Source organism: Caretta caretta, chromosome 6 (assembly GCF_965140235.1).
Source record: "Caretta caretta isolate rCarCar2 chromosome 6, rCarCar1.hap1, whole genome shotgun sequence".
NCBI lineage: Eukaryota > Metazoa > Chordata > Testudines > Cheloniidae > Caretta > Caretta caretta.
This window is the reverse complement of record NC_134211.1, coordinates 89,541,052-89,557,098: the sequence shown is the minus strand read 5'-3', so window position 1 is coordinate 89,557,098 and position 16,047 is coordinate 89,541,052. Positions and strand designations below refer to the sequence as shown.

General features: G+C 50.3%; 1 protein-coding gene across 7 annotated transcripts in view; it reads right to left on the bottom strand.

The window, feature by feature from the left end:
- Positions 1–16,047, bottom strand: part of TTLL5 (tubulin tyrosine ligase like 5) — a 216,119-nt gene that overhangs the window by 19,961 nt on the left and 180,111 nt on the right. For 5 of the 7 annotated variants that reach the window (XM_048855536.2, XM_048855539.2, XM_048855537.2 and 2 more), the window contains one exon: positions 6,685–6,770. The exons of the other annotated variants lie outside the window; for them this stretch is intronic. In XM_048855536.2, coding sequence (XP_048711493.1) covers positions 6,685–6,770 — 86 coding nt within the window. The remainder of the gene's footprint in view (positions 1–6,684; positions 6,771–16,047) is intronic. 7 annotated transcript variants of the gene reach the window in all.

Below are 16,047 nucleotides of genomic sequence, written 5' to 3'. Positions count from 1 at the left end.
TGCCTGCCAGATGACTGTTGCCGGGGTTCCGGGAACTGACGGCGTGCCTCTGCAGCCCAGTACTGTGGGTCCGGTGACTCATGTCGGGATCCCGGGGATTGGTGCCTGGAGTCTGGCATTCTGTGCTGTGAATTCATCAACTGGTCACGGGTCTGTGATCCAGAGTGCAACTCTGGAGGTTGCTGGCACGGCCCTGGAGACTGAGATGGGGCTGGGGTACAGTGCCGCGGGGGTCAATTATGTAGGGATGCCATTAAAGGCTTTCGCCTTGAAACGGATGGGAGGGAGGGGTCCTTGGGCCTCTCTTCCCAAGGAGTAGGTGGCACAGGGAGGGAGAAGATGTCTTTTGCCGCTTGAAAGGCTTCCGGGGTGGATGGCACCATGAGGTACCACGTGCCTCTACCACTCCCCAGTGTAGGAGGCAGATCGTGGGGTGGGCTAGGTTCAACCAGTGAGGCTGCTGCCTGACTGGGTTCCAGAGATGGTGAGATAGTCCAAGCCAGTCTAGGCTCCACTTCTCCTTTATCCTTGCCCTTATGGATGCCCAGGAAGCACCCCCTTCCCATGTGTTTCTTATGCCTTTTGGCTGGTACCTGCAACGGGGATTGGCACCGAGAGAAATTCAGTGCCAGGGGGCACTTCTCATCAATGCCGAAGTACTAGGTACCGAGTCCGAATGTGCCGGCTCCGAGGCTGGTGAAAGCGCTGACTTTATGAGGAGCATGTGCAGACTAATATCTCTTTCTTTCTTGGTCCGGGGCTTGAATCCCTTGCAAATGTGACACTTTTCGCAAATGTGGGATTCACCCAGACACTTAAACAGCTTATTTGTGGATCGCTGATTGGCATGGGCTTCTTACAGCGATTGCAAGGCTTGAAGCCCAGGGAGCAGGGCATGCCCCGTCTCTGGGCTAAGTCCCTCAGGGCACTAGCTATCACTAAGGTATACTAATCTATTAAGCAAAAGAAAAGGAGTACTTGTGGCACCTTAGAGACTAACCAATTTATTTGAGCATGAGCTTTTGTGAGCTACAGCTCACTAAAGTGCCACAAGTACTCCTTTTCTTTTTGCGAATACAGACTAACACGGCTGTTACTCTGAAACTAATCTATTAAGAACTGCTAACTATCAACTAACTACAACTATTTACAAAGAAAAAAATTCAAAGAATCACTAGAAGGAAACCACTTGCTAGAGCAAGGGGAGCGACACTGGCAGTAAGAAGGAACTGAGGGAAGGGGCCAGCGGCACCCTTATACCAGCGCATATGTGCTCCACTCCAGAGGTTGCCAGAGCTTGTCCCCTATGGATACCATTGAGAGTAAAAACTTCTGCCACTAGTGCAACGGTGAGCACACACACCTACAATGGAATGGACATGAGCAAGCACTCAAAGAAGAACTAGTATTTTCTTACAGCTGCAGTACCACCTGCAAGTGGATTCTTATCTGAGCAGATTGGTTGCCAGCTTCTATAAATGCCTATGTTTCTCACTTCCACAGAACCTCAGACTCACCTTCTCTTGGATTACCTGCCTCTCTCACTCTTCTTCTCTTTGCTGAGCACCGAGGTCTACTACCCCAGCAAGGCTATCAGAGTTACCTCTGAGGACAGAGGAAGAAGAATGGTCTGAGAGTCCAATGGCTGCTGTTACCTTAAACTGGCCCTGCCTGCACTGTCTTTCTCTTTCTCTGCCCTACAACTGTGCCACTGGATCTGGAACGGCTGGAAAAAGATTTGGATCTGGCGAATATAAGCTGGGGGCCAACTTCCAAAGGACCTGGAAAATGGAAAAGATGGCTTAGCTTGGGGCTGTCCCTCCTTCCCTCTGCACAGAAGCCTCCCCACTACTTGACCCTCACATCCCTTATGCTAACAACAACCAGAAGGCAGCAATAGCCCAGTGGGTATGTCTGGGACAGCAGGGACCCAAACAGCTTTTCCATGTGTCTCTGTTTATGGTAGTGTGACTGCAGACCCATCCAGCCCCAAAGGATTACAACATACAACAGTCCACGCAAGAGATCCACTTCCTAGACACTACAGTGCAAATAAATGATGGTCACATAAACACCACCCTACACCGAAAACCTACTGACCACTATACTTACCTACATGCCTCCAGCTTTCATCCAGACCACATCACACGATCCATTGTCTACAGCCAAGCTCTAAGATACAACCACATTTGCTCCAATCCCTCAGACAGAGACAAACACCTACAGGATCTCTATCAAGTGTTCTTAAAACTACAATACCCACCTGGTGAAGTGAAGAAACAGACTGATAGAGCCAGAAGAGTACCCAGAAGTCACCTACTACAGGACAGGCCCAACAAAGAAAGTAACAAAACGCCATTAGCCGTCACCTATAGCCCCCAACTAAAACCTCTCCAGCGCATCACCAAGGATCTACAACCGATCATGAAGGATGATCCCTCACTCTCACAGACCTTGGGAGACAGGCCAGTCCTCGCTTACAGACAGCCCCCAAACCTGAAGCAAATACTCACCAGCAATCACACACCACACAACAAAAACACTAACCCAGGAACCAAACCCTGCAACAAACCCCAGTGCCAACTCTGTCTGCATATCTATTCAAGGGATACCATCATAGGACCTAACCATATCAGCCACACCATCAGGGGCTCATTCACCTGCACATCTACCAATGTGATATATGCCATCATGTGCCAGTAATGCCCCTCCGCCATGTACACTGGCCAAACCGGACAGTCTCTACACAAAAGAATAAATGGACACAAATCTGACATCAAGAATGATAACATTAAAAAACCAGTAGGAGAACACTTCAATCTCCCTGGACACTCAAAAACAGACTTAAAAATGGCAATTCTTCAACAAAAAAACTTCAAAAACAGACTCCAACGAGAAACTGCAGAACTGGAATTAATTTGCAACTGGACACCATCAAATTAGGCCTGAATAAAGACTGGGAGTGGATGGGTCACTACAAAAACTAATTTCCCCCTGCTGATGCTCACACCTTCTTGTTAACTGTTTGAAATGAGCCACCTTCATTACATTGGCCTCATTAGCACTACAAAAGTGATTTCCACCTCTTCTTGTCAACTGTTGACAATAGCCCACTTCCACCTTAATTTAATTGGCTCGTTAGCACTGACCCCCCACTTGGTAAAGGCAACTCCCATCTTTTCATCTGCTGTGTATTTATACTACTCTGTATTTTCCACTCCATGCATCCGATGAAGTGGGTTTCAGCCCAGAAAAGCATATGCCCAAGTAAATTTGTTAGTCTCTAAGGTGCCACTAGGATTCCTCTTTGTTTTTGTGATACAGACTAACACGGCTATCACTCTGAAACATACCCACAGATATACACTGGCAGGACAGACATGTGAAAGAGGCTTAGAGCCTCTGTTTTAAATCTTGGTCCCAATGATGTCAATGGGAGTTTTTTACATTGACTTCCATTGAGCCAGTATTTCACCTTCTGTATGTTGGTGTCTGGCTGGCCTTCTCAGACAAGTGTGCCTCTTTCACCCTATCTTATAGATTAGAAAGGGCAGGACTCATCCAGGAGCAGTCTCTACAGCCTAGCAGTAGTGGAGGAGGGAGATGCAGCTCTAAACCCTGCACAGATACTACCGTATAATCAAATGTGCAGAAGGACCTCTCCATTGGCTTCTTTGATTGACTTTTGAGTTGGGAAAGGCTATCAAAGCCCTGCCCACTAAGGAGCAGGACCAATCCCAAGGTGCTTCATAAGTTTGCCCAACTAATACTCTCCCGAACCCATCTGCCCCAGTGGACTTGGTCGTGCTGCTTCCCAATTCACTACCCTGAAGGTTTCCACGTCAGAACCTAATAAACTGAGTTTGAATGGGCCAAGCAGAGAGTGAATGCTCCTCCTGACACTTTAGAATCCATGTGTAACTTTCACGCTGAGAGATGGAAGGGAGGGTATTTTGCCTGCATCCTCCCTTGCTGTCCCTGGGGCTGTGCATGGAACTGCCCTGTTTAGTCTCTTGCCTTTCCAGATTACTATCCATTCTACTTCTAGAATGAGTCCCTCAGAACAACCTCCCTTCTCCCTTGCCCAAAGTCATGCCATGTTGTATCTGATCTAGACTGCATGCTCCTCAGGGCAGGGCTCATGTCTCCAATCTCTCTAGCACATGTAGGGCACTACTCATAAATGAAATGATAACCAATCAAACCTTATGATGAGAGAAAGAAGGGCTACAGAACAAAGAAGGTACTGGGTTGCAGAGGGAGAGGAAGAAAAATGGCTTAGTCCCTCAGACACCTGGAAGAGGGGGGCCTAATGTTGAACTGGGCAAAATATCTTCCTCTCACATTATTAAGAGCAACAATCACTTCTCTCCAGCTATTCTGCTCACTGAAATAGCACACCCTTCTCTTGGAGCTGTAACACTTTTCTTCTGGGGCAAGGAGAAGGCTTTAAGTGGCTTACCCTGCAAGTCATGCTTCCATTAGCCCTCTCTCAAGCTCTGTTGCTCGAGCTTATACAACATGCTCTGGTCTAAACTCTTCATTTCAGATTCAGAGAGGCAGGTTTGCCCTCGGTCAGCTAGCCACATCCTGCAGGAGAGGACTCAGATTTCTACCTCATGTGTTCATTTCACCTTGAACACTCCCAGTATGAATGGTTACATCCCTCCCTTAAAGGGGACCTCACAATTACCAAGAGATCCATACTATCTAGCTTACATTTCCTAAAGTTTTAGGCTGTTGCTGTCTATTGTCCATTTACTGACAATTCCCCACACACGTGCTCTGCATTAATTCCTGGAAGATGCTCACAGAAATAGGGAGGGGTTGCTGCCTGCAGTTACAGTAGATACATACAGGATCAACTGAAGGAGCTACTTTCAGCACTGGCCAGAGTGGAGTTGGAGAATACATTTTAGGTAGAAGGTTTGCTTCCTACAAGGCTGAAGACTGTAGGGTGGCAATGGCGGGAGCTAAGGAGGGAGCAACCGAGAGAACAGTGCTCAACAGACTGGCATGTTCATGCAGGATAGCATAAATCAGCTTGGTCATATCATAGTCACTGAGTTTTCTTTTTCCCTAGGGGTACTCCACCCCCGCTTTGCCCCAAGACCCTCCCCTGAGGCCCCACCCTCATCCTGCCCCCACTCTGCCCCTTCCTCAAGGCTCCACCCTCACTCCTCCTCTTTGCACCCCTGCTCCACTCCTCCCCGAGGCCCCGCCCTCGCTCTGCCTCTTCCCTCCCTCACTCCAACCCTCCCCCAAGGCCCTGCTTGCCCACCACTCGCTGCTTTCTACCCTCCCACAAGTGCCTCCCTCAGCCGCTTGAACAGCTGATTGGTGGCAGCTGCCCAAACAGCTGTGGCTAGTGGGTGCTAAGCACCCACTATTTTTTCCCATTGGGTGCTCCAGGACTAGAATCAGTGTCTTTGGGTCAGATCCTGAGGACTGGGCTTTTAATCTGTAGCCCTATGTATATCATGGCCCCAAAACTCTGCAGCAAACAGGTCTTGAGTTGTGCAAACTAGAAATTCTGCAGCAACTACATATACATGAAAATAGTGAAATTGTGTTATTTATTCATATTGAATCTCATTTTACACTGTCCACACCCACACTATCAGGGCTGAGTGGGATGCAGATTTTTCTGTTAACTATTGTAAAAACTGCTGGTAGGAAAGCCGGAGGCTTTGCAGGTGGTAAAGCGTGGGAGGCAGTTTGGAACTGCACAAGAATTTACATTAGCTAGATGTTTTTTCTAAAGGATCAGCAATGAAATTGTTAATGTTAATATTGGAAATGTCATCTTTAAATTTTAGAGCTAACCTCCCCACTGGAGATGAATGGGGCAGGTCACTTCTTTTTGAGCTATTGTTTCAGGCTGTGCAGACTCAGGCAGAAATCACTGCATCAGAGACACTCATGTCATGTTCTCATGGTTTTCTCAGCAACCATAAGGGCTAAAAATATAATTCTTTAAAAATTAAAGCTCAGATTCTGGAGCTCAATTCTGCTACAAATTCCATGGCTGCAGCATCACAGAATACACAGGGCCCTGGCAATAATATCATATACAGTTTTGGTTCATCTAAACCAACAACATATCTGTTCTGCAGACACTTTTGAAGCAGTGGAAAAAGATCAGATTCTTGTTCCCTCAACACCAGTCCCAGAGAAACCTCTTTGAATTAAGCAGTCATGAACCAGAGAAGTAAGAAAATTAGAGAAGACAAATCCATAGGACATCCCTAAAGTAACCCTTTCTGGACAGAGAGGCTTTATTGCAAGACAGAAAAGTAAAAGTAAAAAATGCCTTGGCCTTTTAAAGGCTAAACAGAAACAGCAGAATGTGCCTCAGCCAAAGCTAAAAGCAAAGGTGGCTCATTTTAGCCAAGCTCTCCTTTCAACTCTGCTTCTAGGGATCCTTCATCTCCAACTCTCCTTGCCAGACTCAGCCCCAGCTCTCCCTCGGTAAGTCCTTTTTACAGTGTCCCAGGAGGAATGAATTCCACCCTCAGATGGCCCCGGGGCTGCTACTTGCAAACCACTGCACTCAGGGTAAGCAACTGTGTCTTTTTCTCTAGCCAGAGGGTCGGCCCCTTCCCTGCCAACTGCTGGAGATCAACACACTCCATCATTCCATTCCTTTACCCGTCTCTCCTTGTCTGTGGGACCTGTACTCACCTGTGGATTTTGTGCCTGGCTCACAGGATGCTGCACTGCTAAGGCTGTTCTGAAATCCATTCAGCTGCCCTTCTATAGAAGTTACCCTGGCAAATAAAATCACTGAATTAGAACGAGATCAGCATGGAAAGGCCAGGCCAGTGCAAAGGTTTAGCTGCCTTGAGAGACACTAAGTCATATAGGCCACTGGGGCTCAGAGATGGGAGCCACAAAACACGACCTGAACGTGGGAAGAAATGTGCAGTGCCAGCAGGAAGCTCCAAAAAGGCAGAAGGGAGATAAGTGAGCCCACAGGCACTTTCAAGAGCCACTCCTTCTATATGCAGCTTTTTGTCCTGAGTGCCCCTGTGCCTGGCTCTGAGAGAAGTAGAAGTAGATGGGAAGTGAAGGAAAAAGCATTTGGTTCTGAGCTGCCAAGTCACAAAACACACTTAATAGTACCATGGCATCCATACTACTCAGTGCTCTGAAGCAGAAAAGAAAAAACAGTTACTCACCTTCTTGTAATTGTTGCTCTTTGAGATGTGTTGTTCACGTCCATTCCAATTAGGTGTGCGTGCACCATGTGCACGGTCATCGGAAACTTTTCCCTTAGCAGCTCCCATCAGGTCCGCTAGGGAGCCCCCTGGAGTGGCGTCTTCATGGCACTCAATATATGATCCTGCTGACCTGACCCCCCTTTCAGTTCCTTCTTGCCGCCTACTCCAACAGAGGGGAAGGAGGGAGGGTATTGGAATGGACGTGAACAACACATATCGAAGAACAACAGTTACAAGAAGGTAAGTAACTGTTTTTTCTTCTTCGAGCGTTTGTTCATGTCCATTCCAATCAGGTGACTCCCAAGCTCTCCCTGGAGGTGGGGTCAGAGTTAAGGAACCACTCATTGGAGAACTGCCCTGCCAAAAGCTGCATCCTCTCTGGCATGTTGTGTGATGGCATAGTGGGTAGTAAACGTGTGCACAGATGACCAGGTCTCCGTTCTGCAGATCTCCTGGATGGGCACCTGGGCCAGGAAAGCAGCAGATGAGGCTTGAGCCAGCATCAAGTACGCTGTAATAGGCGGAGCTGGAACCTTGGCGAGGTCATAGAAAGTATGGATGCAGTCCATGATCCATGATGAAATGCGCTGTGAGAAGACCGGAAGCCCTTTCATCCGACCTGCCACCACTATGAACAGTTGGTTCAATTTCCTGAAAGGTTTAGTGCGCCCAGTGTAGAACGCTAGCACTCTCTGGAGGTCTAGCGAATGAAGTCTCCACTCCCGCGCATTGGCATGCAGCTTAGGATAGAAGACTGGTAGAAAAACGTCCTGTCCAATGTGGAATTGAGATACCACCTTGGGCAGAAAGGCTGGGTGAGGCCTGAGCTGTACCTTGTCCTTATGGAAAACTGGGGGTGGGGGGTTGTGGGGGTGTCGAAGGTCAGTGCTTTTAACTCACACACTCTCCTGGCTGAAGTGATGGCAACCAGGAACACTACCTTCCACGAGAGATACAGAAGGAAGCCTACAGCCAGTGGTTCAAACGGGGCTCCCATTAGTCTGGAGAGGACCAGATTGAGATCAAGCTAGTACAGGTGGTCAAAAGTGTGGGTATAGTCTTTCCAAACCCTTTAGGAAATGGCCCACCATGGAGTTGGCGAATACAGAGCACCCCAATTCTCCCGCGTGAAATGCCAAGAGGCCGCAAAGTGTACCCTGATGGATGATCCTGCCAATCCTTTCTGTTTCAGATGTAGTAGGTTTTCCAGGATGAGTGGTATAGATGTCTGAAGTGGAGATGTGTGACACTGCTCACATCAGCATGAGAACCTTTTCCACTTAGCTTGGTAAGTGGCCCTAGTGGAAGGTTTCCCGCTATCAAGCAACACTTCCTTCACCAAATCCGAGCATTGGAGCTCTGTTGGATTTAACCATGAAGCTTCCAAGCCATGAGATGAAGGGATTGGAGGTCTGGGTGAAGGAGGCAACCATGGTCCCGTGTGTTCAGATCTGGGTAAAGTGGCAGTGCTATTGGGATGTCCACCAACATCTCCAGAAACATGGAGTACCAATGTTGTCATGGCCACATTGGGGCCAGCATGATCACGTCTACTCTGTCTCTGAGGATTTTGAGCAGCACCTTGTGAAAAAGCGGGAAGGCGTACATGAGGTGGTCCTCCAAAGGTAGCAGGAAGCATCTGGGATGGAGCCCGAACTGTGTTTCTGGAAGGAGCAGAACAAGTCCTAGTGGTGAACAAGTCCACCTGGGGAAAGCCGCACCTTTGGAAGATGGAATATAAGACGTCTGGATGGACTGACCACTCGTGGTTGAGAAATGACCTGCTGAGACGATCTGCCATCTCGTTCTGCAGGCCTGGGAGATTATTCACCTGGAGGCATCCTGAGTGGGCTATACAGAAATCCCAAAGCTGGGGAGCTTCGTGACAGAGGGGGGAGGAGTGGGCTCCACCCTCTTTGTTTATGTAAAACATGGTGGTGGTATTGTTGTTCAACACCCCCACCCACTGATCTTGAAGTCTGTCCTTGAAGGTCTGGCAGGCTAGACTCACTGCTCTGAGCGCCTTTATATTGATGTGGAGCAGGATCTCGGACTGCAACCACCTGCCCTGAGTCTGTAGATCTCCAAGGTAGGCCCCCCAACCCAGGTCTCTGTCTGAGGGGTTGGAGCAAATGCGGTTGTATCGTAGAGCTTGGCTGTAGACAATGGATTGTGTGGTGTGGTCTGGATGAAAGCTGGAGGCATGTAGGTAGGCATAGTGGTCAGTAGGTTTCCGGTATAGGGTGGTGTTTATGTGACCATCGCTTATTAGCACCGTAGTGTCCAGGAAGTGGATCTCTTGTGTGGACTGGTCCAGGACTGCAACCACCTGCCCTGAGTCTGTAGATCTCCAAGGTAGGCCCCCCAACCCAGGTCTCTGTCTGAGGGGTTGGAGCAAATGCGGTTGTATCGTAGAGCTTGGCTGTAGACAATGGATTGTGTGGTGTGGTCTGGATGAAAGCTGGAGGCATGTAGGTAGGCATAGTGGTCAGTAGGTTTCCGGTATAGGGTGGTGTTTATGTGACCATCGCTTATTAGCACCGTAGTGTCCAGGAAGTGGATCTCTTGTGTGGACTGGTCCAGGCTGAGGTTGATGGTGGGATGGAAATTGTTGAAATCATGGTGGAATTCCTCAAGGGCTTCTTTTCCATGGGTCCAGATGATGAAGATGTCATCAATGACAGGTTTCAGAGTAACAGCCGTGTTAATCTGTCTTTGCAAAAAGAAAAGGAGTACTTGTGGCACCTTAGAGACTAACCAATTTATTTGAGCATGAGCTTTCGTGTACTGCAAGTAGAGTAGGGGCATTAGGGGACGAGAGCCGAGGAAGCGTTGTTCTAAGTCAGCCATAAAAATGTTGGCATACTGTGGGGCCATGCGGGTACCCGTAGCAGTGCCTCTGATTTGAAGGTATACATTGTCCCCAAATGTGAAATAGTTATGGGTGAGGACAAAGTCACAAAATTCAGCCACCAGGTTTGCCGTGACATTATCGGGGATACTGTTCCTGAAAGCTTGTAGTCCATCTTTGTGTGGAATGTTGATGTAGAGGGCTTCTACATCCATAGTGGCTAGGATGGTGTTTTCAGTAAGCGATGGTCACATAATCACCACCCTATACTGGAAACCTACTGACCGCTATGCCTACCTACATGCCTCCAGCTTTCATCCAGACCACACCACACGATCCATTGTCTACAGCCAAGCTCTATGATAGAACCACATTTGCTCCAATTCCTCAGACAGAGACAAACACCTACAAGATCTCTATCAAGGGTTCTTACAACTACAATACCCACCTGCTGAAGTGAAGAAACAGATTGACAGAGCCAGAAGAGTACCCAGAAGTTACCTACTACAGGACAGGCCCAACAAAGAAAATAACAGAACGCCACTAGCCATCACCTTCAGCCCCCAACTAAAACCTCTCCAACGCATCATCAAGGATCTACAACCTATCCTGAAGGATGACCCATCACTCTCACAGATCTTGGGAGACAGGCCAGTCCTTGCTTACAGACAGCCCCCCAACCTGAAGCAAATACTCACCAGCAACCACACACCAAAACCACTAACCCAGGAACCTATCCTTGCAACAAAGCTTGTTGCCAACTGTGTCCACATATCTATTCAGGGGACACCATCACATAAGCCACACTATCAGAGGCTCCTTCACCTGCACATCTACCAATGTGATATATGCCATCATGTGCCAGCAATGCCCCTCTGCCATGTACATTGACCAAACTGGACAGTCTCTACGTAAACGAATAAATGGACACAAATCAGACGTCAAGAATTATAACATGGAAAAACCAGTCGGAGAACACTTCAATCTCTTTGGTCACTCGATCACAGACCTAAAAGTGGCAATTCTTCAACAAAAAAAACTTCAAAAACAGACTCCAACGAGAGACTGCTGAATTGGAATTAATTTGCAAACTGGATACAATTAACTTAGGCTTGAATAAAGACTGGGAGTGGATGGGTCATTACACAAAGTAAAACTATTTCCTCATGTTTATTTCCCCCGACACACACTGTTCCTCAAATGTTCTTGTCAACTGCTGGAAATGGCCCACCTTGATTATCACTACAAAAAGGTTTTTCCCCCTCCCCCACTCTCCTGCTGATAATAGCTCACCTTACCTGATCACTCTTGTTACAGTGTATATGGTAACACACAATGTTTCATGTTCTCTGTGTATACAAATCTCCCCACTGTATTTTCCACTGCATGCATCCGATGAAGTGAGTTGTAGCTCACGAAAGCTTATGCTCAAATAAATTTGTTAGTCTCTAAGGTGCCACAAGTACTCCTTTTCTTTTTGCAGATACAGACTAACACGGCTGCTACTCTGAAACTTGAGAGTCTGAATGATTCCTGTTAGTGCTTGGAATCTGGACCCCGATAGTATCACTCTCGCATGAATCGAGTCTAGCACTGCCCCAATTAATTCTATTCTTTGGGTTGGTGACAGCGTCGACTTGTCCACGTTGAGGAGGAGACCCAGTATTTGTGACTAACCAGACTTGGGACTCCACCAGCTTCCTGGAACATCCCCGCAGCAGCCAATCGTCGAGGTAGGGATACACCTGTATCTGCCTCTTGCGGAGAAAGGCTGTGACCACTGACAAGCACTTGGTGAACGCTCAGTGGGCTGTCGATAAACCAAACGGGAGCACCATGAACTGGTAGTGCTTGTGATCAGCCACAAACCTCAGGAAATGTCTATGGGCTAGACAAATGGCTATGTGGAAGTACACATCTTTCATGTCAAGGGCGGCATACCAGTCCACCAGATACAGGGAAGGAATTATCAAGCTCAGGGAGACCATGTGGCTTCAACTTTACTATAAACTGGTTGAGTCCTCGCAGGTCTTAGATGGGTCTGAGACCCCTGCTCCCTTTGCTTTGGGGATTAGGAAGTAACAGGAGTAGAACCCCTTGCCCCATAGCTCCTGAGGAACCTCCTCCACTGCCTCTAAGGCAAGGAGTGATTGCACCTCCTGTACAAGGAGTTGCTCATGAGAAGGTTTCCTGAAGAGGGACAGGGAAGGGGGGTGGGAGGGAGGAGAGGAGCAGAATTGGAGAGAATATCCCACCTCTACTGTGCGAAGGACCCAAAGGTCCGATGTTATAAGGTACCACGCACGGTAGAAGTGGGATAGATGGTTCAGAAAGCAGGGGGAAGGATCCGTTATGGAGTCTGGCATGCCATCCTCAGGCGTCCCCTTGTTTAGATCCTGACAGTGGCTTAGTCCGGCCCTGGCCCTGGCTTGATGACCGATTAGACAGCCTACGCCTATAGTTCTTGCCCCTACGGCAGTAAGGGTCCTGCCTTGGGTGGGGTTGATATTGCCTCTGCTGCTGCTGGGGTAGAGGCTTGAAAAGTTTTCTCTGGGTAGCAGGCGTATGCATCCCCAGAGACTTCATTGTTGCCCTTGAATCTTTGAGGCTATGGAGTCTCGAGTCTGTCTGGTCTGAAAACAGCCCTGCGCCCTCAAAGGGAAGGTCCTGTAGAGTCTGTTGGACCTCTCGGGGAAGACCTGAAGCCTGGAGCCAGGAGGTTCTCCTTATGACCACCCCTGAGGAGATGGTTCGTGCTGCTGAGTCGGCTGCCGAGTTGGCCACATCAAGGGAGGCCTGAAGGGATGTCCTGGCCACCACCTTCCCCTCCTCAACCAGAGCTGAGAACTCCGCTCTTGACTTCACAGGGAGCATCTCTTTGTATTTGGACATAGCGTCCCAAGAGTTTAAGTTATACCTACTGAGGATAGACTGCTTGTTGGTTATCCTCAGCTGTAGACCCCCAGCAGCATGCACTTTCCTGCCAAAGAGGTCCATATGTTTGGCCTCCTTAGGCTGGGGGGCTGGTGCCTGTTGCCCCTGGTGCTCTTTTTCATTCACTGCCAAGACCACCAGGGAGCAGGGATGTAGGTGAGAGAATAAAAACTCGTATCCCTTGGAGGGGACAAAGTATTTTCTCTCCACACCCCTGGCAGTGGGCAGAATGGAATCTGGAGTCTGCCACAGGGTCTTGTTATTCTGAATTGTTTTAATTATTGAAGTGCCACTCTGGAAGGACCCTCCGGATGTCCCCCATTGGGTCCTCCGATTCGGCTGCATCCTCTGCCTGTAGACCCATATAACAGGCTATGCGGTGGAGTAAATCCTGGTGAGCCCTGTGGTCAATGAATGGAGGACCTGAGGCTGATGCTCCTGCCACCCCTTATCAGGCGACGATGAGGAGGAGGCAACTGGGGTACAGGGTCCTCATGGCCCCGCAAGCTGCCCTGGTTATTCCTGGGCTGTGCTAGGTTCCCCTGTTGGTCCAGCTGAGTCGGAAGTGTCCTGGGCTACAGGTGGCACTGGATCTGCATCCCCCGACTGCTCTGCAGTTTGAGGGGGCAATCTGGTGAGGGCCACTTCCGTTGCCCGAGGGGCAGGTCTATTCCTCAGTGAGTGGGAGGGGTGATGTCCCGAGGCCACTGACCTGGAAGCCCTCGAAGGGGTACCCTGGGTCTCGTGGTAAGCCCAGGGGGTTCAGAACGGCCATTGTTTGGGGGGTGGCCACTGCAGCTACCATGCTGTTTTGATGTCTCTCTGGCACCTCCCGGACCTATGCTTTCTGTGCCTTGAATAAAACAATTTGGCCTTGGAGTCCGAGGAACACGAGGGCGATGACCAAGGTGGTGCTGACGACTCCAGTGCCGGTGGCCAGTGCCGTGAAGAAGGTTGGGGATCGGTGTCACAATGACTGTGTCGAGGATGGGTACCGGCTGTCCCTCAACTGAGACTGGTGCCGCATGTACAGTGCCAGGGAATGGGTGCTGCGCCCCAGTGCCATGGGATGGTGCTGATCCTCTGAGAGTGTCCTAGATCGGTGCTGACCCCTCGGTGTCAAAGACGTAGATCTTCTCTCTCCCAGTGCTGTGCGAACTTGTACGATGGGTGGTGCTGGGGAGTGGTGTGGGGATGCGGATCAGGAACGGTGCTGGTCCGGGGACAAGAAGCGCCACATCATCGCAGGCTTACCTCTAGACGGTACCAGTCTAGGTGGTGCCGGAGGCTTCTCTCTGATGGTCGAGGGCTGAGGCGCTGTAATTTCAATGAGGTCCTTAGCAGCCCCAAAAGTGTCTGGGGTGGAGGGTGGCTCCAACACCTCCACCAGGCACTGCCCCACAGGAGAGTCCCTAAGTGCCGGACTCCATGATACCTGGGTTGCCGGAGTTGATGGCATGAGCTCCTGCTGCTTGGTGGCCAAGTCTTTCCTTTGGAGCACCAGAGCATCTCCTGATGATCTCGCAGCCCTCTGAGGAGAGCGCCCTCTGTCTGTCTTCTTATGTGGCTTGTGTGGCCCCAGAGACATGGAGCGGTGCCGGGGCACTGCTCCTTGCTGCAGTGTCGGGGATTTCTGGCGTGACCCTCGGCACCGGAGTCCTTCCTTGGCACCAAGTCGCAGTCCGATGCCAGGGCGCTCTGCACCAACGAACTCGGGCCCGGCGCTGGGCGGTCCGGTGCCGCAGGACGGAGTGCGGCTTCCATCAATAGTTGTTGTAAACGGAAGTCCCACACTTTCTTGTTTCTAGGCTTGAAATCATCTAGGCTTGAAAGGCTACAAATCTTACAGTGCTCTGAGTGATATGCCTCCCTTAAGCACCTAAGGCACGAGTGGTCGGGGTCACTATTGGACATAGGCTTCAAACACCGTAAGACTTAAACCCCTGGGCTTGCAACATGCCTTGCAGCCCCAGGTGGGGTGATGGGATACAAACGATCCCAGTCACCAATCACTACTACTACCTATACCAGAGGTGGGCAAACTATGGCCTGCTGGCCCCATCAGGCCCACGGGACCCTCCTGCCCAGCCCCATAGCTCTTGGCCTGGGAGGCTCACCCCCGACCCCTCCCCCCGCTGTCTCCCTTCCCACACAGCCTCAGCCTGCCGTGCTGCCGGGGCAATGCTCTGGGCGGCCGGGAAACGCAGTTGCAGAGCCGCGGCCTGACCCAGTGCTCTGGCCAGTGCGGCTGTAGTGCCGCCAGCCACTGGTGCTCCAGGCAGCGTGGTAAGGGAGCAGGGGGGGTTGGATAGAGTGCAGGGGAGTTGGGGGTGGTGGTCGGGGGTGGGACTGTGGATAGGGGTCAGATCAGTCAGAGGGTGGGGAACAGGGGGGTTGGATGGGGCAGGTGTCCTGGGGGGGCAGTCAGGAAGGAGAGGGGAGGTTGGATGGGGCGGCGGGGGATAGTCAGGGGCAGGGGTTCTGGGGGCGGTCAGGGGACAGAGAGAAGGGGTGGTTGGTTGGGGCAGTGGTTCCAGGGGGCAAGTCAGGAATGAGGGGGGGGTTGGATGGGGCAGCAGTGGGCAGTCAGGGGTGGGAAGTCCAGGGGTGGTCAGGGGATAGGCAGCAGGGGGTGGTGGATGGGGCAGGAGTCCCGGGGGAGCCATCAGGGGGTGAGAAGCGGGGTGTTGGGGGGAGGGTCGGATAGGAGGCAGGGGCTGGACCACGCCTGGCTGTTTGTGGGGAGACAGCCTCCCCTAACCGGCCCTCCATACAAATTTGGAAACCCAGTGCGGCTCTCAGGCCAAAAAGTTTGCCTGCCCCGACCTATACTGACTATATTGCAAATCTTGAAATCTGTCAGAAAATTCTGATTCCAGTTCTTGCACGCACATTCTAATTTCAGCGTCAAACGCAGTGTGCTGTTCCACGTGGTGCCATAGTGATGTAAGCAGCAAATCCGGACTTAAAAATATCCCAGCACAGTAGCGCTGGAACAATTTTTAAGGTGGGGGTGCTGAGCTGTGTTCCCCCTTGCCC